The sequence below is a fragment of the Gracilinanus agilis genome, chromosome 3 (genome assembly GCF_016433145.1).
Source record: "Gracilinanus agilis isolate LMUSP501 chromosome 3, AgileGrace, whole genome shotgun sequence".
NCBI classification, from domain to species: Eukaryota; Metazoa; Chordata; class Mammalia; order Didelphimorphia; family Didelphidae; genus Gracilinanus; species Gracilinanus agilis.
In genome coordinates this window covers 345,786,040-345,811,413 of record NC_058132.1, presented here as the reverse complement: position 1 = coordinate 345,811,413, position 25,374 = coordinate 345,786,040, and the positions used below count along the sequence as shown (strand labels likewise).

Sequence of the window (25,374 nt, the reverse complement as noted above, 5' to 3'; positions counted from 1 at the left end):
ATAGAGTTTGAGCTAGATGGGAAGTTAGAGATTGTCTACTCCAAAATCCTTGTTTTTGAGGAAACCCAGGCCAAGAGAAGTAGTCACACAAGTATGATTTATAAGCCATTCAAGGTTATTCAAGTAGTAAATTGGGATTTGAACCCAGATTTGAACTCTGGCTCTAAATCGAGAATTCTTTCCATTGTTACTACTTCCACTTTGTAAAACACTATGACTAGAAGCTAAGTTTTCATTCCAGGCTGATTTGTCAGGACCATCTGACATACTTTAGAAAGAACACTAGAACTCTAAGTCCTAGTTCCTTGTTCTGGTTATTGGGCAAGTCATTTAACTTCTCTAGGACTCAGTTCTTTATCTATAAAAGGAGAGGATGAGCTCTACATGAACTCCAACTCTAAATTCTAGGATCCAAAGAACCATCATGAGTCATAGTCCTCTTCTATGAAATGTGGATAGGATGCTAAAACTTGCCTTGCCCCACATATGCAATGCTTTGTAAACGCCTGAGGAAATGTCAGTATTGTTATCATCATCATCATCATCATCATTGCTTCCAGAGTCAACATCAGAGTTATAAAGGCTACACAAACCAAGCCCCCATCTCCCATTTCCCATTATGTATACATTTCAAATAAAAAGTAGCACCCAAACAGATGTTTTTGATGTTTACAAAGGCTCTGCCCCATTTCTCAAATAGATACAGTTTGAGGGATACTGGATTAATTGACTCTAAACTGGAAGAATAAACAATGTCAAGGGTTGGCTTGATCACTGACTCTATAGGACCCTGGATAAATCTCCACTTCTGCTACCCCAGTTTTCTCCCTTATAAAAAACAGACCTTCTGATGCTTTGATTATCCTTAGTGGGCCTGGATAAAGATGATGTCTGCTGATATAGCTAATAGTAATAATGGCTAGTGGTTAGGAGATAATAATGGCTCGTGGACAGAGTGTCAGGCTTGGAGTCAGGAAGAACCAAATTCAAATCTGGCCTCAGGCTCTTACTAGTTGTGTGATCCTGGAGAAGTCACTTATCCCTGTTTACCTCAGTTTCCTCAGCTGTAAAATGAGCTGGAGAAGGAAATGGCAAACCACTCTGGTATCTTTGTCAAGAATCCCCCCACTCATACCACCTCTCACCTAGTAGGATTGGCTAACATGACAGCAAAGGAAAGTAATAAATGTTGGAGGGGATGTGGCAAAATAGGGACATTAATGCACTGCTGGTGGAGTTGTGAATTGATCCAATCATTCTGGATGGCAATTTGGAACTATGCCCAAAGGGCTTTAAAAGCCTTTTGATCCAGCCATACCACTGCTGGGTTTGTACCCCAGTGAGATAATAGGGGAAAAGAGACTTGTATAAAAAATATTCATAGCTACGCTATTTGTGGTGGCAAAAAAATTGGAAAACAAGGGGATGCCCTCCAAATGGGGAATGGCTGAACAAACTGTTGTTATCTGCTGTTGATGGAATACTATTGTGCTCAAAGGAATAATGAACTGGAGGGATTCCATGTGAACTGGAACAATCTCCAGGAATTGATGCAGAGTGAAAGGAGCAAAACCAGGAGAACCTTGTACACAGAGACTGATACACTGTAGTACAATTGAATGTAGTGGACTTCTCTACTAGTAGCAATGCAATGATACAAGACAATTCTGAGGGACTTATGAAAAAGAACACTATCTATATTCAAGGAAGAACTCTGGGAGTAGAAACAGAAGAAAAACAACTGCTTGATCACATGGTTTGATGGGGATATGATTGGGGCCATAGACTCTAAACGATCACCCTAGTACAAATATTAATAATATGGAAATAGGTCTTAATCAATGATACATGTAAAACCCAGTGGAATTGCTCATTGGATTGGGAGGGAGTTAGGGGAAGGGGAGAAAAAGAATGTGAATCTTGTAACTATTGAAAAATATTCTAAATTAATCAAATAAATAAAATTCCTCCCCAAAAAAACAAACATTCCCCCACCCAAGGAAAAAGGAGTCACAAAGAGTCACACATGACAGAAAATGACAAAACAACAATAACAATGATAGCTAGCATTTATATAGCGCCTTCTATATATCAGGCACTTTACAAATATTTTCTCATTTTATCTTTTCAGCAACTCTGGGAAGTAGGTGCTCTTATGCCTATTTTACAGATGAAGAAACTGAGAGGAGTTAAATGACTTGCCCAGGGTTCCACAGCTAGTCAGAGTCTGAGACCATATTTGAACTCATCTTCCTGACCCCAGGCCTATCACTTTCTCCACTGCAACCACCTAGTCAGCTGCTTCTCTTTTACTGCTTTTTTGTTGTTATAATTATTTGAACACAGACAGCACATTTTCAAACACATGGCCATATCTCACTCACCAGAAGGGAGGGATGTGACAACAGGGTCAAAGGAAGGCTCTTCAGGAGACCTAGATAAGTATAAAGGAGGGAGTGGGAGAATTCAGGGAGAGGAATTACAGTATGAGATTTTGGAGGTGAGCAAACAGAGCAACAAGGTCCAAAATGCTGGTAGTTGGCTAAAGGAGAGCTGAAGTGAAGAAACTCTGAAGATAAGAGCCATTAATATTGGGAAGCTAGGTGGCTCAGTGGATAGAGCCAGGTCTAGAGATGAGAGGTCTTGGATTCAAATCTGACCTCACATACTTCTTAGGTGTGTGACCCTAGGTGAGTCCCTTAATTCCCTATTGCCTAGCCCTTACTTGTCTTTCTGTTTTAGAGCTGTTACAGACAGAGGAGTGGGAGAATTCAGGGTTAAGAAAAAGGGGCTAAGGGTTAAAAAACAAAAAAAATTTGTCTCCATGGACAATGTAAGGAGGGAAACCAAGAGCCAGGGAATGAAGTCATGAGGGAGCTTGCACAAGTTCTGATTTCACAGGCTCTAAAATGTCAAGAATTGACTATATTATGGGAAAGAAGGTCATCTGAGGTATAAAACCTTCAAATATACCAGGGAGGAGATGATTTTCTTTAAATGAACACAAGTGCCCACATAAAATCCCCTTTTCCCCACTATCCCATGGGGCTTTAAAGCCCTATACCAGGGACTGGGGATATAAAAATGAAATCTAGCACCTTAAGGTGGAAAAAGGAAACCAAGTCCCCCCCAAAAGGCAAGCTAGGGCAAAAGACCACCACGGGGTAAAAGGGTAACGTCCCTTCTTCACAGCAGTAATAGATCCCACATCTTTCCCTGTGCACCCCCACCTTATACATATTTATTTTAAGCCACAATTACAATCTTCCACTCTATTCATACACATTTGGGGCTGCCAAAAGAACCCTTTTTTACTGTCAGCCTTAGGAAGGGTGTCAGGAAGCCAACAGAACAGCGAAACCTCATAAGCCTCTGCTCGAGATAGAATTTCAAAGTAGGTCATCTTTCTGGGCTGAATTCCCAGTGAACATACCTGGCATGCTCTTATTGTTGGCACTGGTTCTTTAAAGAAACACAAGCACTGGGGCGGGGTGTGTGTGTGGGGGGCTGCCTTGCTGACCATTCACCTGTATTCACTCTCATTCATTGTCTTTCCTACCAAACTCATATTCTTTTACATATCTACCTATCCACTCTTTGGAGTTTGCCAATCTCTATGGATAGTTGCTATTGTCTCCACATAGTAATATGACAATTGGGAGGCCCCCTGTTGATGTCCAGCTTCATATATCTGTGAGGGATTAGCTGGAATAATATCCCATAGTCAACTCATTTAAATTAATATTTAAATAAATGCTTATTATGTGCAAGGTTCTATGATAGATACTAGGGATACAGAGATGAAAAATAAATTCCTAGGGGGAGCTAGATAGCTCAGTGAATAAAGAATCAGGCCTGGAAATGGGAAGTCCTGGGTTCAAATTTGGGCTCAGTCATTTCCTAGCTAGGTGACTCTGAGCAAGTCACTTAACCCCAATTGCCTAGCCCTTACTGCACTTCTGTCTCAGAATTAAGATTCTTATCATAGTATCCTACTAGAATTGATACTAAAAAGGTAAAGGTTTAGGTTTTAAAAAAATTACTGCCTTCAAAGAACTGACAGCCTAATGAGGGGTGAGGATCTAACATCTACACAAATATGTATGAAGTAAAACAGCTGAGTGGCCCAGCGAATTAAGTCCTGGACCTGGAGTCAGGAAGATTTGGGTCTGAAGTCTTGCTTTGGACTCTTCCAGCTGAGACCCTGGACATGTGATTAAACCTCTGTCTGCTTCAGTTTCTTCATGGAAAATGGGAATAATGATACCTACCTCTCCAGGGAAAATAAAAAAGATAAAATATTTGTAAAGCGCTTTGTAAACCTCAAATAAATGCTAGCTCTTGTTATCATAATGTGAAAAAGGCAAAAGAGAGTTAGAGAAAGTGTCTTCAGAAAATTGAAGAAGATAGAGATTCCTTTTTGCTGGAGAATGAGGGTAGAGGGCATTGGGAAGGTCTTCATGGAAGAAGTGATGCCTGAGCTGGGCCTGAAGGAAGAGAAAGATTTTTATAGGTGGAGAGAAGAGGAAATACCAAAAGAGTGGGGCAACTAACCTGTGCAAAATGCATGGAGGTGAGAGAGGGCAGAGCAAGATCAGAAAGCAGCTAGCAGTCTAATTTTTCGGGTAGTAGAAATATGAGAAGGCTGGAAAGATAGGCTGTAATCATTGTGGATCTTCCTTACTTGTCTGAGGAAGGTGTGGAGCTTGTCCTTGGCCAGGAAGACCCCTTTACTATTACCCCAAGACCCCTTTACTATTGCTGTATTCAATCTCATTACTTTCTATCTCTTCCAAGAGTTTGTTCTCACTATAATTCTTTCTCTTCCTCCATCTATTCTCCTCTCTCTCCTCCCTGTCTACTGCCTATTTTTTTGGCTGTCTCCAAACCTCCCCCTTGGGTAGTGCCCCTTTAAAAGTCCTGAACATTAGCTGTTGTACTATTCTACCAGAATGCTTCTTCCTTACTTCTCTCAGCAGGAAGGTGTCAAGCTTTCTCACTAATTCTTGCTCAACAGGAGGAGGTTTACTGAATAATTCCCAAACAATACCATGAATAGTTTCTCATTAGGAATATTATAACATATTGATGTTTCAGGCAAATAATCTCGTCCATCTACTCAAAAACTGTAAGTGCTTCTCCCTTGCCTATAGAAAAAAGGACATTACAGCTTGGCATTTAAAATAATTCAATATGACTTGCATCTACCTTTCCAGCTGTATTCCATACTATTTCTCTTAATTTGTTCTATGTGCTGTTCAAATTGAACTATCAGCCATTCATTCCCCAAACAATACTCCCATATACATACATGTTATTTCCCCTGTCTAAAATGTGCTCCCTTATCATCTAAGAAACCTTCAAGGTATCACTTACTTGCCACCACCTTCAGCAAAGTCTTTCTTAATCTCCCAAATGTTAACTGCCCTCTCTAATTTTTCCTTAATATTATTGATATTTGGTTGTTCCCCCTGCTAGATTTTAAGGGCCAAAACCATTTCATGTTTATCTTTATATCTCCTGGAAAAAAAACACAACAGTATCTTAGACACAAATAAGAAGTATCTGTTGAACTTACTATACACCAGGCAAGGGGTGACTAGGGCTTGAATTAGGGCTACTTGGTGGTAGAACAGAAAGGAGAAAAAGATGCTGTGGAGATGGAAAAGGCAGACCTTAGCATTAATGCCATTATGTTGTCCTTGTGTGACATGGTGACCGTAGAAACTCAAAGTCTGTTCCAGTAGAAGGTACCTTAAGAGTACCTTACCAAACTGACAAGTTGGGAAGTGTGGTACAGTGAAGAGTATGGGACCCAAGTTTGAATCTTGATGGGAACCACCCTGACTGGATGATGGTATTATTAGAAAATATAGACAAGGTGGAAAGGACAGGATAGGTTTTGGGATTGAAGGGAGGGAAAAAGGAAAGGAAAGGTTGTCATGTACATATTGAGTTTAAGTTACTAAAGAGGTGATGACCAGCAGGTAAATATGGATGTTAAGATATTTTAGGGAGTCTATACTATACATACAGATAATTACTAAAGTAACTGAATAAAATTGTTAAGGAAGAGAATGTAGAGAGAAGAAGGGGCTGAAGTCAGTAGTCTGGTGTCTATCCACACTTAGGTAAGAGTTTGTATTTGAAAGAAATCAAGAAGCAACTAGACAAGAGGTGTCACAAAAGTTAAAGGAGGAAAGGGTATCCAAGAAGGTGTGATGAATAGCAGTAAAAGCTGTAGAAAGGTCAGATGAGATTTGGATTGAGAAAAGGACATTAGATTTGGTGATTAAGATCTTGGAAAAAAAGTGTTAGAATAATCTAGGTCTAGGAAAACAAGGGCACATGGTCAAACTGGACTTGGACCAAGACTCACCTTCTTGGAAACCTACAGTGAAGTACCATTAGCTTAACAGAGACTAATTCCATTATGGTATTAAAGATATCTATGATTATAATTCTGTGAATGTGATTATACCTAGATGAGACTGTAGGAATAGCAAGTTATTCTCTACACAAGCTGCTTACAACATCTAACACATTTGTTCACAAATAAAATAAGCTAGATGGCACAATGGGTAGAGCCAGGCCTGGAGTGGGGAGAACCTAAGTTCAAATCTGACTTCAGACACTTCCTTGCTATGACTTTGGCCAAGTCACTTAACCCTGATTTTCTAACCCAGTGATGGACAACCTTTTGAGCTTGGTGTGTCAAAATTCGCCAAAAAACAAGCACAATTTGGGTGATGGGTCACTTTGAGGAAAAAAAAACCATAATTTTGCGATATTTATAGTTTAAATAACAAAATGTATAATTATAATATATAACTATTTAATAAACCAAAAACTAATTATTTAACTTACCTGCTTAGTGATTTCTTTGTTCATCTGTCAGTCGGTTTCTTTTGTTGGTCTTGATATTATTTAACTTGTGTGGGGTGCCATGAACTAAGATAAGTGAGGGGGAGGGGGAATTCTTTAACTTGCCTATTAGTGACTTTTTTGTTGCTGAATTTCATTGGCTAATGAAAATTCATTTAGCTGCTAAATGTTCAATTTAAGGTTGCTTTTGTACACTTCAAGCCCAAGCAAGCGCTACTAACTTCATCTGTCAATCTGTTTCTTTTGTTGGTTTTGATATTATTTAATACTAAGAATAAGGTCTCACAAAAGTACATAGAGGGAAAAATTGTGAGTAAAGCCATTGCTATATTTTTCAGGGTACTGAAAGTGTCTGGTAATCGGTTCCAGGCACTCCAAATTTCCTGTTCCTAGTGGCACTCCTCTTGATTCTCTAAGCAGCACCTTTCCAAATTCTCAAGCTTTGACCTCAAGTCAACAAACACCTGAGCCCAGCTGCTGTCTTGAAATTCTGCAATTTGCATCTCGAAATCATCAATTTGCATCCATTGGAAACTATTTAATTCCAAACTACTATAGAGTACTACATCAGGATATTTAATTATTTTAATGGTCTGTTCTAGGCTTCTAAATGGATTAAATCTATCAATGAATTGGTCAAGTAATGAGTCTAAAACATGCTGGTACTTTATATGTAAGGGTTCCATTTCATTTTGTACAGCTGCACTGGCCTTCTCAAAATACTTTGTTACTCAAGGAAAATACTTATAAGTTTTAGTTTCTACATCTTGCTTGAAAATGTTAAGTTTACTTTCAAAAGATTTTATGTATCCAAACATAATATCAATACTTTTGCCAAAACCTTGTAACTTTAAATTCAGTTCATTAATATGAACAGAGAGATCTGTAAAAAACATCAGGGTGTTGACCCACTTATCATCATTGAGCTGAGGAAAGTTTCCCAGATCCTCATCCTTAAGAAATACCTTAATTTCTTCAAAGCACTCAAGAACTTTGCCTCGGCTCAGCCATCTTACATTATTATATATCAGTAGTCCATTATAAGTGGAATCAACCTCCAGTAAAAGTGCAGACAATTCTTGCTTGTGGAGGGGGCAAGCAGCTATTAAATTAAATATTTTTGTAACAACTGACATTAAGTTGTTTAAGTGGGTGAATCCTGTCTTGGCACATAAAGCCTCCTGATGGATAATACAATGAAAAGGCACAATCCGATGTCCAATAGCTTCTGTAAACACTTTGACAAATCCAACTTTTTTCCCCACCATGTTTGGTGCCCCATCTGTCATCACTGTTACAACTTTAGAGATATCAATGCTTAGGTCACTGAATGTTTGTATAACAACCTTACTTATTTTGTTTACTGATGCACTCGTTGGCACTGATACTAACTTTATCAACTCTTCTGTCATTGTGAGACCATCAGAATATCAACCAACAATGGCCAGCTGAGAATGTGATGTGACATCAGTAGTTTCATCAAGATAGATTGAAAAATATATACAATTTTGTCTCTCTTTAATTGATGTTGTACGTTTGTGTTTAGTCTCATTATTCGGTCTTTTATGATATTTCTACTGAGTGGTAACTCATAAATTCTCTTAATAATTGTATCTTTATTCTGCATATTGTGAAATAGAACTGGTGCACATCTTAGGAATTTCTTTAATAAATTCTCCCTCGAGTGCTTTTCCATGCTGAGCTGTGGAGTGAGCAATGCTCAGACTTGCAGATGTTAAATTTGTAGAGCCTTTGACAAATTTAAGGATGGAATTAGATTGACTCTTATAAAGGTGTAGCTGCCTGGAAATGTATTCCTTCCTTTCATCCTCACTTTTTTTCAAGAACTGAGAATGATTAGTTTCAAAATGTCTATATTCCATGTTCTGCTTACTACTGTTTCAGTACATAGAACGTAAAATGATCTGCCATTTTTTTTCTATAATGCTATATATCTTAGTCCATGTCTCTTGAAACAGTCGGCTACTGCTACTACCACTTCCTTTACTTAACCTTGGTTTTTTTATTTTTTGGGTTCTCCATCAGGGAGGCAATGACAGAAGATAGAATTATAGATAGGCTGTTAGTCCTGCAGGCAATTAGGAGTTAACGAGCCTCACTGACCACAAGATGGCACATGCAAATGTCTTTTAGGAAAGGCCAGGGTTAAGGATGCACAACAATAATGGTGAAACGGAGTCTGCACTATGCTGCAAGATGACATTCCTTATGTAAATTAAGATGGCTGCCACTATTTCTAATGGCAGGAAATGGCACCCATAGCACAGGCCCTCACCTCTCTCAGCCTCCTCCTCATTTATGTCAATAATGACAGTCAATTACAAATCCACTACACTTCCCATCTCTAATGGCTGAACAAATTGTGGTATCTGTTAGTAATGGAATACTACTGTGCTCAAAGGAATAATAAACTGGAGGAATTCCATGTTAACTGGAATGACCTCCAGGAATTGATGCAGTGAAAGAAGCAGCTCCAGGAGAACATTGTACACAGAGAATGATACACTGTGGTAAAATCGAATGTAATGGACTTCTGTACTAGCAGCAATAAATGACCCAGGACAATTCTGAGGAATTTATGGAAAAGAACGCTACCCACATTCAGAAGAACTACAGGAGTGGAAACACAGAAGAAAAACAACTGCTTGAACACATGGGTTGATGCAGACATGATTTGGGAAGTAAACTCTAAACAATCATCCTAGTGCAATCATCAATTATATGGAAATAGGTTTTGATTGAGGACAGATGAAGAAACCTGTGGAAAGGTGTGTCAGCTTTGGGGATGGGAGTGGGGGGGGGGGAGAGTAAGAACATGAATCATGTAGCCATGGAAAATTTTTTTCTAAAAATAAAAATAAAATAAAACTAGACATTAATTGCTCATGGGTAGGATGAGCTAATATAATAAAAATTATAATATTCAGTGTCATACATATTGAACTACCAAAAACTATTTTATAGAACTAGAAAAAATAATGAAATTCATCTGAAAGAACAAAAGATCAAGAATATCAAGGGAACTAATGAAAAAAAAAAAGTGAAGGATGGGAGCCTAGCAGTACCAGATCTTAAACTGTACTATAAAGCCATGATCATCAAAACAATATGTTGGCTAAGAGATAGAAGGGAGGATCAATGGAATAGACTTGGGGTAAATGACAGCAGCAAGATAGTGTAAAATAAACCCCCAAATCCCTGCTTTTAGGAAGAGAACCCAGTATTTGACAAAAACTGCTGGGAAAATTGGAAAATAGTATGGGAGAGATTAGGTTTAGATCAACATCTCACACCCTACACCAAGATAAATTCAGAGTGGGTGAATGACTTGAATATAAAGAAAACTATAAGAAAATTAGGCAAACACAGAACAGTATACTTGTCAGAGCTATGGGAAAGGAAAGAACTTAAGACCAAGCAAGAGATAAAGAATATTATGAAATATAAAATAAATAATTTTGACTACATTAAATTAAAAAGGTTTTGTGCAAACAAAACCAATGCAACCAAAATTAGAAGGGAAGCAACAAATTGGGAAAAAATCTTTTATAACAAAAATCTCTGACAAAGGTCTAATTTCTCAAATTTATAAGGAGTTAAATCAATTGTGTAAAAAAATCAAGCCATTCCCCAATTGATAAATGGGCAAGGGACATGAATAGACAGTTTTCAGATTTAAAAAATCAAAACTATCAATAAGCACATGAAAAAATGTCCCAAATCTCTCATAATTAGAGAATTGGAAATCAAAAAAACTCTAAGGTACCACCTCACATCTAATGGATTGGTCAATATGACAGCAAAGTAATAACTGTTGGAGGGGATATGGTCAAATTGGGACACTAATGCATTGCTGGTGGAGTTATGAATTGATCCAACCATTCTGGAAGGCAATTTGGAACTATGCCCAAAGGACTTTAAAACACTGCCTGCTCTTTGGGCCAGCCATGCCACTGCTGGGTTCGTACCCTAAAGGGATATTGGGGAAAAATATGTGCACAAAAATATTTATAGCCATGCTCTTTGTAGTGACAAAACAATGGAAAATGAGGGGGTGTCCATTGACTGGGGAATGACAGAACAAATTGTGGTATCTGATGCTGTATTATTGTGCTGTAAGCAATAATGAACTGGAGGAATTCCATGTGAACTGGAAAGACCTCCAGGAATTGATGCAGAGTAAAAGGAGCAGAACCAGGAACATTTTACACAAAGACTGATACACTGTGGCACAATCAAATGTAACAGACTTTTTTACTAGCGGCAATGTAATGATTGACGCCTGACAATCCAGATGAACTTATGAGAAAAGAATGCTCTCCACATCCAGAGAAAGAACTGTGGGAGCAGAAACAAGAAAAACATGTGATCGATCACATGATTCGATGGTGATATGATTGAAGTTTTTGATGTTAAAAGGCCACTCTACTGCAAATATGAATAACATAGAGATAGGTTTTGAACAATGATGCATGTATAACCCAGTGGAATTGCTTATCACCTCCGGGGGAAGGGAGGGGAAAAATCATGAATCATGTAACCATGGAAAAATATTTTAAATAAAATAAATTTAAAAAAAAAGAATAGAAAGAAATCCACGACACCCAGAACAGTTTAGATGATGGTTGCTGTGGTGAAGTGGTTGCTGGCAATGATGATCAAAGGGCCCCCAGAAATGCGTCCCCTGTGGCAGTCTGCTGTTCTCTGCACTGCTGGCAGGAAGTGAGGTCAAAGGTCCCCTAAAGGTCTAACAGGAAGTCCAAGAACTAGACGCTCTGTTGTTTTGGCCTACAGATCTCCAGCAGTGTCTACACTATATTACAGCAAATGTTTCATCCTCGGTATGTGGCCGCATGTCATTGAAAATGGCTACACGTGTCAGTGCTGACACACGTATCCATAGGTTCACCATCAGGGGTCTAGCCCTTGCCCTTCTGCCTTTGAATGGATACTAAGAAAGTGTTTAAAAGTAAAATAACAAAGGAAATTAATTGCTGAGCTAACAAAAGGTTATTAGTACTGTTAACTCTTAGCTAAAATTCTGTGGTGTTGCTTCCTTGCATGATATAATGGCAATTCCAGAATCTTGAAGGGAGACTCCAACCAACTGAAAAGTACAAAGGTGGAAGGCAGCTTGGCACAGGAGACTAGTTTGGAGACAGAAAGCCTGATGGGTTTGAATCCTGGCACTTGGGGTTGTGCAACTTTAGGCAAGTCCCCTAATCTCTATGGGCCTCAGGTTCCTTACTGGAAAAATGAGGGAGCTGGACAAAATAATCTCCAAGATTCCTTCCAGCTATGAACTCATGCGCTAAATGACTAAGTATGAATTGTCCTCCACATACCAGAGTAATAAAACCAAACCATCAGTAGCAAGGTATGTGGTTGTGCCCAATACTATCAATTTATTGGTAATGATATATCTCTACTCTTGTCCATATTCCCTTCTAACCAAGGCAGCCTTTTTAGTATTAGGGCCATAGAACAAGTAAGACTGCTTATGTCAGGACTTGAGCACACAATTTTGATCTTAGCAAATACGTTAAGCATAAACTAGTTAATTTTTTAACAGAGATCCTTCCAGTCAAGATACTGATTGAGTCCAAAATCCAGTTCTTCCAAATGAAGACAGGTGAAGAATTAAACAGTGGCATAATCCAAGCCTGAAATTGTTTAGTTTTTGCCTTTAACAGTTACTCCAATGTTTCAATATATGAAATCTCTTCATTGAGTACTCCTACTAGTTATAAACTCTTAAAGTTCCTTAATAAAGTCTTCATAAGTTGTGGCAGGGAAAAAAACAAAACCCTCTCCATTTGGTGGCAGATCCTCTGGTGATGAATCTCCCCAAAGTCAGTCTGGAGGAATTCTGGAAGATACTCATCCCCTTCATCTTACAGATAAGGAAGGCCTAGAGAAGTCAAGACACTTGCTCAAATGCAGGCCACTAGTAATTGAGAGGTGGGATTCAGAATTCAGACTGACTCTTTGCCAACTCTTTCCACCCTCTCATATTGCCTCCCACAAATATAGCCATTCCAAATTTGGTGGGATCTTCTAAAGTTGACCATCTCTTACCATAGGTTTTTTAATGCCATATAAGGAAGTATAACTGAGGATTGTTAGCAGAAGATTAGTCACAATCTTGTGGCTTGCAGGGTAGCGATAAGTTATAACACTGACTTTGAAGTGGTGGAAGGGACTGCCTCCCAGAAAATGTTTAAACTTCCTCCGAAAAACTTTCTTACCAATATTTTCCAGAGGCCCCAATCAACAAATAAATAAATAAATAAATAAACAAACAAACAAATAAATAAATAAATGCAGTATGTGGCACAAATACTTTTAAGGAAAAAAAAAGTTGCAAATATGTACACAAATAAAGAAACATTTTACCAGATGTGTAGATATATTTTATTTTGAAAGGAAATTATAAATATTTACGCATAGGAATTTTCTTCCTCAAAGAAGCCCCCAAATAATTTAATATTATTCATTCCTTAGGAACTATTCTTCCAACATCAGCAACCTAGAGAAAAGAGAGACATTTTAGAGAACTGGGTTTCAAAAAAGCATGCTGTTTACTGTGTTTACCAATTAACAAGCTGTACTTAGAATGTCTTTCTCCACTGAGAAACTGCCATAGCTCCCCTAATGTTACATAAGTTATACTAAAAATAAAACTTTTACTAGTTTTAATTTTACTTAACTTAAAAAGACAACTGAAGTGGTTTTCAAAACTTTAAAATATGCTTAATCAGATTGCTTTCAGTGTAGAAGCCTTTGAACTTGGAAATCTATTTTCTTAAAAACATTTTCTAATGAAAGCAAAAGGTGTTTAGTCATGCTAAAGTTTTGGAGAACAGAGAGGACTATAGAGCATTTTTATTGTGCAAGTGTGTTTGGCAAAGATAGGTGAAGTTGAAAGTTGAAAGGTCAGTTCAGTACATTATTGACTTCCTGTGGAAAATTTTTCAATCAGTCTCAGTGTAAACTAAGGATACAGCTGCTAAGTCCTAGAAGAACAGAAAGGAACACTGGTCCAGATGATAGCAATAAAAAAAGCAGCAGACTTCCTCTCCTACCACCTTTAATCATAGTTTGGGACAGCAAGGCAGCCAAGTATTACTAAAAAGGTAACAAGATAAGTCAGGCTGGTCTGCTCCTCAAGTTTCAAGCAAATGCCTCTCCATCCAGCTGTGTACAGTATTCTGTGTACACTCCTAAAATCTTTTTTCTAAAGTCTGTGGAAAGAAAAAAAAGTAGATAAGGTTTTGGCAGACAAGAGTACCAGAAAACTAACCCACACTTTTGCTCAGTTCCTCTTCTGAGAAACCTGTTTATGGTTTTTATATTTTGGTTATTTTTATTAGTTCATTAGTAAACTAGGATAAAGTAAGTCACAGCAGTAGGTGATAAATATAATTTGGTTGGCACATTCTCTTATTATTCATTTGTAGACATATTAAGTTGCTGGAGGAGAGGAACATTCATCCTTGTGTCCCCCAACTGTGCCTAGCTGAGTGTTCTGCCCATTCTGTTTTGTAATTTTCCAGTCATGTCTGACTCTTCATAAACCAATTTGGGTTTTCCTGGCAAATATACAGGAGTGATTTGATATTTCCTTCTCTAGCTCATTTTTCAGATGAGGAAACTGAGGCCAAGAGGGTGAAATGAATTGCTCAGGGTCACATAGTTAAGTGTCTGAGGTCACATTTGAACTCCAGAAGAGGAGTCTTCCTGAGTCTAGGCCTGGCACTCAATCCACTGAGTCACCTAAATAACCTTATTCTACCCAAAGCAGAGATGATGTTTCCATATACTCTCTTCCAAGGCTATATATTTTTTTTAATTGGCAAGTCTTCATTATCTGCATACTGGCACTTCTACCCATCTTAATGTTCAATTCAATTAAATAAATCAACTCACCTCTCTTGTCTGACTGAACACCCTACAACTCTAGGATTAATAGAGTTAACAGCTATCAATTGCCACATCGTTCTTAGAATTTTCCCCTTCAGTAGACACTTTGCTTACCACCACTACAGTACAAGCTCTTAATCTTAGTTTTTTCCAACTGCAAAATAAGGAGCTTAGACTAGGCTTCATTATGGTCCTTTCTAGCTTGAAAATTGTATGGATTTCTAAAATTAGATTTGCTTCCTCTAGAATCACAATGTTGCCATTGGCAAAATAAAAATGTTTGGATTTACCATCTTCATTATTTTTCCTAATACAGATCTTTGGCTCTTAATTGCTTTATGTTAAGAAACCCTAGTCATATTAAATAATTTTAGTATCCTTGCTAAATTTAGCTTCCTTGGATTAGTATTTTCCAAATGTTATATCCTAGTGCTTCATACAATTGGGGATTCTATGAAGAAATACTGATGCTAGTGGTATTCCTCCCTAAAATATTGAATGTGAAAATGTGGTAAAATTATACACAATCATTTTTCATTATGAAAATGAAACCCATTTCCCCTATTTCATTCCCAAATTTACATAACTTCATTTTTATTCCACTGGCATTAATGGATTTCATCAATACACATCAAGTCTAACTGTGAACAAACTTCATAATTTTAAGCTAAATCGATTGATCTCCAGAAAAAAAAAAAACAATTTATTAACAGTAGAAGCTACCCAGTTAATTATATTTGCCCTCAGGTAGTATAGAGTTCCGTACTAAGTATGTCTTAGAATTCTGTGACCTAGCTCACATTTACCCACCCTTTTTGGCAAAGGAGTTTTAAAAATAGCTTTCATAATAAGAGTTTTAAGGTTTATAGCACAAAGCCTAAAAACTGACACCTTGGCAATAAAAGCTCCCTACAGTGACAAGGTAATATAAGAAAAAACCTTGAAATTTGAAGAGTCAAAGACCTCAGTTATACACTTAGCTCTACTTGAATAAGTTAGAAGTTTCTCATGCCCCACCAGGGTACAAGGGCAATTTTAAAAACACCCATCCCTATTTCATAAAGATTAAAGGATCATATAGATTTTGTTCTAGAACAGATCTGAGAAAGCACAGGCCCCTTATTTTAAAGATGTAGAAATTGATTCCACAGAGTAAGTGAATTGTCCAGGGTCATTTGGATAGTAAAGAACATAGCCAGAATTAAATTCAGGACCAATCACTGCAAATCTAGCATTCACTTTCCACTAAATCATCCTGCTCTCATAAAAAAAGATACATTAAATGTACAAATTTCCTGGAATGGTCTCAAATTCAAGTTGCAATCAGGATAATTATCACCCATTCTTTACACCTCAGTATGGAAAATTAAACTAACAGCCTTTTCTCTTCAGGAGACACTAAGAAAAGAGTCCTGGTAACATCACCAGTGTAGTTTGTGCTCGTGCTAAGTCACTGATAGGTAGAGGGGTAGGAGACTGTTCCTAATGCCAGTATAATTTCCTCTCATACAGATAAATCCAAATTTAGTTAGCAAAAAAACCTCAGATCCTGAAGTTTAGTTAATGATAAGAGGATCTACAAATATACTCCCACTTAAGTCAAACTGCATAAAAATCTGGGATCACCAAACTAATTAATGAGGAAGTATGCTATACAAAAGGATTCACTGATTTAAGTAGTTAAAAGTCTCAGGTTATTTAAAATATTATTTGATCTATACCTTTATCAATTTTGATCATTATCTACCCAGATAGTGAATTTTAAAACTGAAAGAGAACTAAAAAATAATGTAGGCCAACTTCTTCAATTTATAGAGAACAGGTCTGAGGAGAGGAAGTAATTTACCTAAGATCAGAAGACTCTAGACCTGTGATGGTGAACCTATGGCATCTGTGCCAAAGATGACATGCTGAGACAGCTCTGTGGGCACGCCTGTGCCCCTCCCTGCAATTGTTCCCTGCCCCTTTACACTTACTCCCTCCCCTGTCTGGGACTGGGGGCAGCTGGGGAGGGGGGTTGAGGGGAGGGTCCCTCTCCCACCACTGGTCTGGCCACACTCCCTAAAAGATCTCTACTTCCCTCCTTCCTACCAGGACACCTGCCAGTCTTGGAAGGGACCCCCCCCCCCCCCCCGAAAGCTAACTGTCCTCCCTCCATCCCCTGCTCCTACCCTGACATGGGTCACATGCTAATAGGCAGCCCCAGGGAAGCTGGATGCAGGGGCAGGTTCCTGTGGCTGTAGAAACAGCTTTGCAACCTCCCCACCCCAGAAATTCCAAGCTGGGCAACAGCCCCCTCCCTCGGCCATCCCCCGGAGGGGCTGGATACAGGAGTGTGGCTGCAAGAGATGGCTTCCCCCAACAGTGGGTGTGAGCCAGCCCACTCCTCAAACACAGGGGAGGGGGCATTCAGTCTGAGGCACACATACCCTTCCCCGGCTTCTTTTGCAGCAGCCCCCTCACTCTGTGCCTTGTCCCCCCAACAGCTGGGTGCAGGGGTGGGTCCCCATGGCAGCAGGAGGCAGCTTGGGGAGCCTGGCATGCAGTCTGGGGGCGGGGACTGGCACGGGGTCCCTATAAGGTTCTAAAAGGTTTGCCATCATTGGTATAGACTAAGGCTTAGATAGCCCTACTTGGCTCAGTGCTCAAGTTCCATTTCCTTGCCCTTCCTCTTTCCAGCCAATGGGGCTAGAATGATCCTAGAACCTCTGAGATAGGAAATGAGGGCATACAGAAATGTGGGTAATGAGATATATGGTTTTGTTATTACTCAGCCATCCTGATATTTAAACTAACAGTACAGTTTTGTGGGAAAAGTGCTGGACTAAAAAATCTCATCTTGGCCACTTAATTAGCCATGTGTTCTTAGAGGAGTGATTGTGTCTCTAGGTCTAAGATGTTTGATTGCTAAGATTCCTTCCAATTCTAAATGTCTAATTCAAAATATTCCATCAAAGTTTCAGATTTTAGATTAGCAAAGAACAAGTTTGAAATTTAAGAGACGCCAAAGCTTTATTCAATTCCATTTTATATCTAACAAGTGCAGTTATGTATTATCTACATCATCCCACAGTCTTTCATGAGCTCAAAAGCATTTAAGATTGAGATTTAAACTTTTCTCTTTTGTTTCCTCTAACTTAGAATCTGATGATTATTAGCCAAGCAAGCACTCTGGGCATAACTCCTACTTTTTACCATCCATTTACCAACTTCCATGAATCTGAATAAGATCGCTTTTTAAAACTGCTATCACTGCCTTGTCTAAATGAACTCTTAAGCTCCCATAAAATTAATCAATCTTATTTTATTACTCTCCCCATCCCACCTCCCAATGCTTTCAAGGTAGAGAAGTTGTATTTTTTATTTTGAAAGCAAATCATTACATTCCACAACATTTGTTAATAAAAAATCTAGCTGGCTTTTAAAATAAAAAGCTATGGTTTTAAAAACAGAATTAGAAGCTCTACTTAAGGCTTCCTTTGTTTAAAAAAATGTTTTACTGGACTAATCAAAAGTTAAATTAATTTCTTCCTTTCAAAGCTACCTCTTCAAATGAGGTACTAGCTAAGAGATAAAATGTTTTTATTTTACTTTGTTGAATTTGTAAAACAGCATAAACTAAGTCAAAGCAGTACCCACATTCCCTCCTTACCTCACACTCATCATATATATTCACATTTCTTCTTTCATTCATATTTTAAAACCCAGGGCTCTCATACACTCCTTGTGAGCTTCAATTAGATGTCCACAGTGTTCTTCTCCTTTCTCAATAATGCTGTAAAACATAGTTTAGCCATTAAGTTCCCCCAGGTAAAAAACATGGCAGACAGGAAGAAGGCAATGTATACAAGCTCTAAGAACTCATTATGACAAATACTACTACAAAGAGGGTTTTATTATAAAAGCTATTTTGATCCTGTGGATTACAAAGTCTCCTTCAATATATTTAAATTCCATTTGATAAATGCTGGATGGTCTAGTTGTCTCTGGAATTTTCTTGAATGAATGTAAATTAAAGGCATCCAAGACAAAAACTGAATTTTGGATCTGCCACCAAATAGGAATTATCTGTTGGCTTTTCTTTATTCCCCCTTCACCTGTCCTCCAGCTTAAATTTTATGGTGTTAATTACCTAAGTAAAATGCACCTAATTTCAGAGGAGGCTGTTACTACATATTCCTTCCTATAATGGATTTAAAGAGCACTTTTTCACTTGTTATTAGAAAGAGGCTAAAAGTCAGAGACTACTTCAGGTCTTTAGGATTGGTTTTCTAGCAATGCAATTATTTAAATAAAATTCCATGAGACAATAGCAAATGCAGAGTTTATCACAAGGTTATTTTGTGTGGATTTCTCTAGTATTTTCCCACAAGCCTAAAAAAAAATTTTTTTTTTGGCTTCATACTTTGCTGGGGTAAGAGGAAATGAGAACTGTTCCCAAAAAGAAGGAATGGGATAAGGAACAATTTCCTCAATTGGGGTGGCCTATAAAATGTAAGTTTTCTAACTTGGCAACTGGGAGGGCATCAAAGAAACCTTCACAGTCCAGTTTCAGAGTTACTGGCAAAGACATGTATTCCTAGGTATCTAGTCAGCAGCACAGCATTTTTTCCCCATGGAAAAGAATTCAGAAGTACTGAGATACAAATGTACATGAGAGTATTCAATTCATGTTTTCAAAGTCTACTTTGTACCCAGTCCAAAAATAGGTTCTGGAGGGCACAAATAAAGAATAACAGTCCTTTACTCGCTAGAAACAATTTAACTGATGTGGTAAGATATATACACATGAAACAGGTAATAACACATTCTCCCAAACATGTCAAGAGACACAATGACTGTTTAAAAAAGGCCTCAAGTACTATACTATTGGATATATGCTGAAAAAAATTATCCGAGCAAATAGGTAAAAAGGGATATGAAATGGGAGAAAGATAAAGGAAAAAATGGGAACTAAATAATAAAAATAATAAATGATTTTCATATAGCATTTTAAAGTTTGCAAAGCACTTTAGATATATTTGAGCCTCATGACAACTTTGTGATATGGGCACTATGGGTATTGTTTTCATTTTACAGATGAGAAAACTGAGGTGCTGAGAAGTTAAGTGACTTGCTCATAATTACACAGCTATGAAATGTGAGAAAGGGAAGAGATAAGCCAGATCTTCCTGACTCACAGGGTAGAAGAGTAAGCAAAGATTTGAGTGAATGAGAATACTAGCCACTGCCACCACCCTAGTGCAGACCCTCATCACCTCATACCAGTTCCATATCTCTCTTTACTTCATTCCATCTCTAAATCAGCAACTAAGGTGTTTTCCTAAATAGAAGTTCTAATTATGTCATATTCCTACTCAAACTACAAAGGCTCCCTATTACCTCAGAGATCAAATACAAAAGCTGTTTGGTATTCGAAGCCCTTTATAATCTATGTTCCTCCTTCCTTCTCTCCAGACTTATTTTGCTACCTTGTAGTATTTGATCCAGTAACACTGGCTTCCTGGCTGGCTGTTCCACAAATGAGACGTTCTACTTCTCAACTCTGGGCATTTTCTCATGGAACATTCTCCTACCTCAACTCCAACTACTGACTTCTCTGCCTTCCTTTAAGTCTCAACCAAAATCCCATTTTTTACAACCTTTTCTAATCCCTCTTAATTCCAGTGCCCTCCCTCTGTTAATTATTTCCTACTTATGCTGTATATAGCTTGCTTCATATATCTCTTTACTTGTAGTCTCTCCTATTAGACCAGTGATAGGTAAACTACAGCCCGAGGGCCAGATGGGGAGGGGAGGGGGACACCTGTAATGGTCTATGGGGCTGCCAATTATTCCAAATCTGATGAATACAATGAGTAGGATACAATACAATGAAACTTCGAAAGAGTTGCCTTAGAAATAGACTGATAGAAAAGAATTTCCTTTCCTTTGGCCTCCTCTTTACAAAGTTTGCCCATCACTGTATTAGACTATAAGGGCAGGGACTATGTTTTGCTTCTTTTTTTATCTTTAGAACTTAGCATAGTATCTGGCACATAATAAATGTTTATTTATTGAATTACTGATAATTCCAAACTGCTTTCCTAAGTGTTGTACTGATCTACAGATTCATCAACAAAGCACTGGGAGAGGAGTGGGGGTAGGGGTAGGAATAGGTGTCCTAGTGGAAAGAGAGCCAGGATTGGAGATGGGGGGTCCTGGGTTCAAATATGACTCCAACTACTTCCTAGCCTGTATATCCTTGGACAAGTCACTTAACCCCAATTACCTAGGTCTTGCCCCTCTTAAGAGTTGTTGCTAAGATAGAAAGTAAAGGTTTTCACAATAAAAAAAGAACATAGTAACACATTTAAAACGAAGTTTAACTTCTAATATCTTATCTAAAATCCACTCCTGCATCATTAATCCTGGACATCTATCTTGATATGCTATTAGCAACTTAAATTCAGCATACACTAGGTTGTTCAAATTCATAACCATGAAATTATCTTTAATTTATTCCTTTTTCTTTATCCTTTTATCAAACTGATTACCAAGTCTCATCCATGGTAGTACCATTCTACCTATATGACATCATCTCTCCAATAAATCCTCTTTTTTCCATTTCACCCATCAGTCCCCTAGTTCAGGCCCTTATCCTCTTGCCCAGATGATTTTAAGAGTGCTCTCCTTGCATAACACTCTTCTAACTCCATCCTCCACACAACCATGAAAATCATCTTCCTATGTTTAAACAAGTCATCTCCTACCTGGAAAGCCTTCTGTTGGCTTCCTATTCCCTTTAGGATTAAATGCAATCTACTTAGCCTAGAGCTAAAGGCCTTCCACAATCTGGCTCCAGTCTACTCATTGAGCTTTATTTCATGAGTGACCTTCACACACTAGGCATTCTAACCACACTGAACTACGGGACCCATGGATACTCCATGCTCCTGGTTCTTTCTTCCCTTCCTGGGAAACCAACAGGTTTCATGACTCCTCAACCTCACAAAACAAAACAAAAAAACCACGAAGTTTATTTTTTTTAAAGGATAACTTTCTCTTTTAAACCACCATAAAATGAGATATAGTTTAGTTGTAGTAGATATAAAAGTTGCTTAAAAGGCAGGAAGGCCTGAGTTCAAGGTTTGCCCTATGACACAGGGTGGCTTGAGACCCTGGACAAATCATTTAACATTTCAGTACTCTAGGTAACCCTCCAGAGCTGTAAATTGTAGAGGTGTTAACCTGCCCTGGTAGGGAGTTCTCTATGCTATAGGTATCCAACACAGCGCAAAATAACACACCCAAAATTTAACTAGGAAAGATAGATAATGTTAATTGTGGCTTTCTAAGACAATACACTGCTCTCAAGGAATTTAATGGCCACTATTTGAGCTGGACACTATTGCTGTATCCCAATGAAATCACAGGTCCAGTCCTCCTTTTCTCCTAACCCTAAAGTATAATATATAAAAAGAAGGTATCAAACCCAAAGTAACCTCAAAAGATGAAAATGTCAGTGATGAATAATTATTTAACTAAACCGTTTCATTTTAAAGAATAAAGGTATTGAAAAGTGACTTCCCCAAGGTCACAAAAGGTAGGCGACAGAGCAGGGACAAGACCTAACTAATTCACTTTGGACTTTCCCCTGCACATTGCCCAGTGCTTCGAAGAAAGGAAAAAGAAAGTCAGTGACTCTGGGGAAGTTAACCTTTCCGGGCCACTGCTGGCTCCCTGGAAATTGAGGAAGCCGTACTAAATCCAAGGTTCTTTGTCTGAAGGAGGGGGGAAGGGGTCTGCGAACTTAAAAAAAAAAATGTTTCATAATTATTTTTGAGTAAAATCGGTTTCCTTTGTAATCCTTTTTAGTCTATGCTATGGGAAAATATGATCGTGGGAAGGAATTCATAGGCACACGACATGTAAAAAATTAAGGGCCCGGCTGTGGACACCGGACGACCCCTCCTCTGGTCTAGGGACTTGGCTTACCAGGCATCCCGGGCTTTCTTCGTCTCCGGGCATGCGCAGCACGGCTTCAGCGGCTTCTTCTCCGCTGGTTTCTCCGAGGATTCGGAGTCACAGCTGGCAGCCGCCAGAGTGGACATCTCAGGGGGAACGCGGAGGGAGGATCCTGGATATCCAGGACAACAGAGGTCATTCAGTTCATGGTGGCCGGCTCACCCTCCCTCCCCACGGGATTCCCTAATTCCCTTAAGCGAGAACCTGGGAAGACCCCTATCTCGTGAATTCCCTACAAGGCAGGAAAAGGGCCGGGTCTTACCTCCGAGAACTTAGACCGTGATATGTTCTTCCGCACTTCGCCGGAAGCTGTTGAAAACAAGGGAACCGGAAGTTGCGCCTACCACGCCGAAGCCGCCATTCAACACGACATGCCATCTAAGAGACATCAAGCACGCGTCTTACGTTGCTACCCGGAAGCAGTGGGACCGGAAGTGTATTTGCAGAGTGGGGTGGACGGGAAAGAGATTGTGCGACTTCCACGTTCAGGGTTCATAGGCACTAACTAGGTTTTTTTTTTGGCTTGTTTTTAATCTTATATAGGTGCAGGTGGTCCAAGCATTATGGTCCCGGGAAATTATTTTTTTCAACTGAGAGACGACTTAAAACTAAAATAAAATTTTATTTTTATGGTGTTTCGTCGTTTGCAGTCGTGTCCCCACTTTTTGTGACTCCACTTGAGGTTTTCTTGGTAAACATTTTGCTATTTCCTTCTCCAATTTACTTGATAGATGAGGAAACTGAGGACGACAGGATTAAAGTGATTTCCCCAAGGTCACGCTGCTGTCTTGATTGTCTGAGCCTGCATTTGAGTTCGGTTTTTCCCAACTATTCACTGCGCCACCTAGCTGCCTTTTCTAAAAATTGGAGCTATCTAAAAGCCGAAAGGGTCGACTATAGAAGTAGTGAGTAATCCCTCTTGAGAGGTAAACATAGACATGTCGGGCATATTTCAGTTGTTTTCTTCCAGAAATAGCTTTTTTAGATTGCCACTGAGGTCCTTAATCTCCAAATTCCGCGATTTTGTATTTTATGATACTAAGTGTAAAACATTATGCCATGTTGTAAATATACAAAGATTCAAAGAGGAAAGAAAGGTCTCTGCTTTTCCCCCACCCAAGTCCTCCTATTCCAGCGGGGGATGGGTGTGGGTGGGGAGAGACATATTAAGTCAGAGGATATGGGTCTTAATCTTAGCTCTTCTACTTATCACCTGTGTAACCTTTGGAAAGGTATTTAAGTTATATGGATTTATGTTCTACATCTATAAAATGAAGGAATTGGATTCTTTTATTTCTAAGGTTCCTTTCAGCTCTAAATCTTACAATTGAATTCTTTCAACAATAGTTGTTTGAGAATGAAATACTCTGTAGTCCAAAGAAAAAGGTTGTATGTCAGTTCCAAAGAATAGTCTTCCAAAAAAGAAATTCAAGAGAGGTCATTTGTTTCTATTATATATGTTATGAAAATTTTCAAACTGCTACTTCATTGTTTTTTTCCCTTGTATTGCTTAATGGGATAATGAATCCAGAATATGCTACTTTTTATTTTTCATTGTAAATGATTTACCTTTTGAATTTATGAAAGAAAATTAGTTAATTTGAAAACTTTAGCTTTTAGCTAATGACTTTGATGTCAGATAACTTTTTTGCCATTTAATTTAGGGAATTCTTATATTTTAAAGGAAAATTTCAGCTTATAAAATGATACATAAAATTTTTCCTATTCCTCTCCTAAAATATTAACAGCAATACCAACACTTCTCCCACAACTATTCAAAAAGCAAACAAATGTCAAAGTCCAGAAAGGACTTTAATTTTGTGTGCGTGTGTTTTGGGGGGAGGGAGGGAATTCACATGGTTTTGGGAAGAGGGCAAATGATGGTAGACTCTATTATAAACTTCTGTTAAATGATCTACTTTCTTACTGTGCTTTTTACTATCACTTTTATATGTTCTCTTCACTCACAGTTCTAATTTTTATCCAAAAACATTTTCTAATATATATAAGAGGATATAAATCCTTGGGCTCTTTGTTTTGCAATATCTATTCAAGTGTCTCCTTTGTCATGGACACATTAAGTCCTTAAATGGTTAATTGAATTTATCAAAGTACACTAGTTGGTAGAATTTGATTATCAAGGAAATTCTTTCCTGATGGATGGTTTGGTCAGTATAGTGAAGAACCTATTAATATGACAATGCTTGTTTACTTTTTGTATTTTAGTACTTAAATGGATATGATTATACTTAAGTGAGTACTCTCTCCAGTGATATAGCTTCAAACTCATTCGTGTCTTTTCATTCTGAACAACTCTAATCCATAGTCTCCCATAAATCCTCCAAAGGACTTTCACCTAACAAGCTAGGGACCTTTCCCTTTCTATTGGTCTTTTAAAATTAAATCAGAACCAGTGCAGCAGTGGGTGGTCCGTCTTGTTATCTCTCATTTTCTGAGCCATAATTCTCTACAAGAATAAGAAACATGTTCTAGATTCAGTTGAGAGAAGATGTAATTGTGGACACTCTAGGACTACTG

The 25,374-nt window shown here is 38.3% G+C and overlaps 1 protein-coding gene across 1 annotated transcript; it reads right to left on the bottom strand.

The window, feature by feature from the left end:
- Window positions 1–13,296: 13,296 nt before the first annotated feature.
- LOC123239474 (cytochrome c oxidase copper chaperone) lies at window positions 13,297–23,198 on the bottom strand. Its single transcript, XM_044666752.1, has 4 exons — window positions 23,099–23,198; window positions 22,807–22,948; window positions 18,482–18,604; window positions 13,297–13,435 (listed from the first exon to the last, which is right to left on the bottom strand). The coding sequence occupies exons 2-3, from the start codon at window positions 22,920–22,922 to the stop codon at window positions 18,520–18,522; spliced, it is 201 nt and encodes a 66-aa protein (XP_044522687.1). The 5' UTR covers window positions 22,923–22,948; window positions 23,099–23,198; the 3' UTR covers window positions 13,297–13,435; window positions 18,482–18,519.
- Window positions 23,199–25,374: the final 2,176 nt, after the last annotated feature.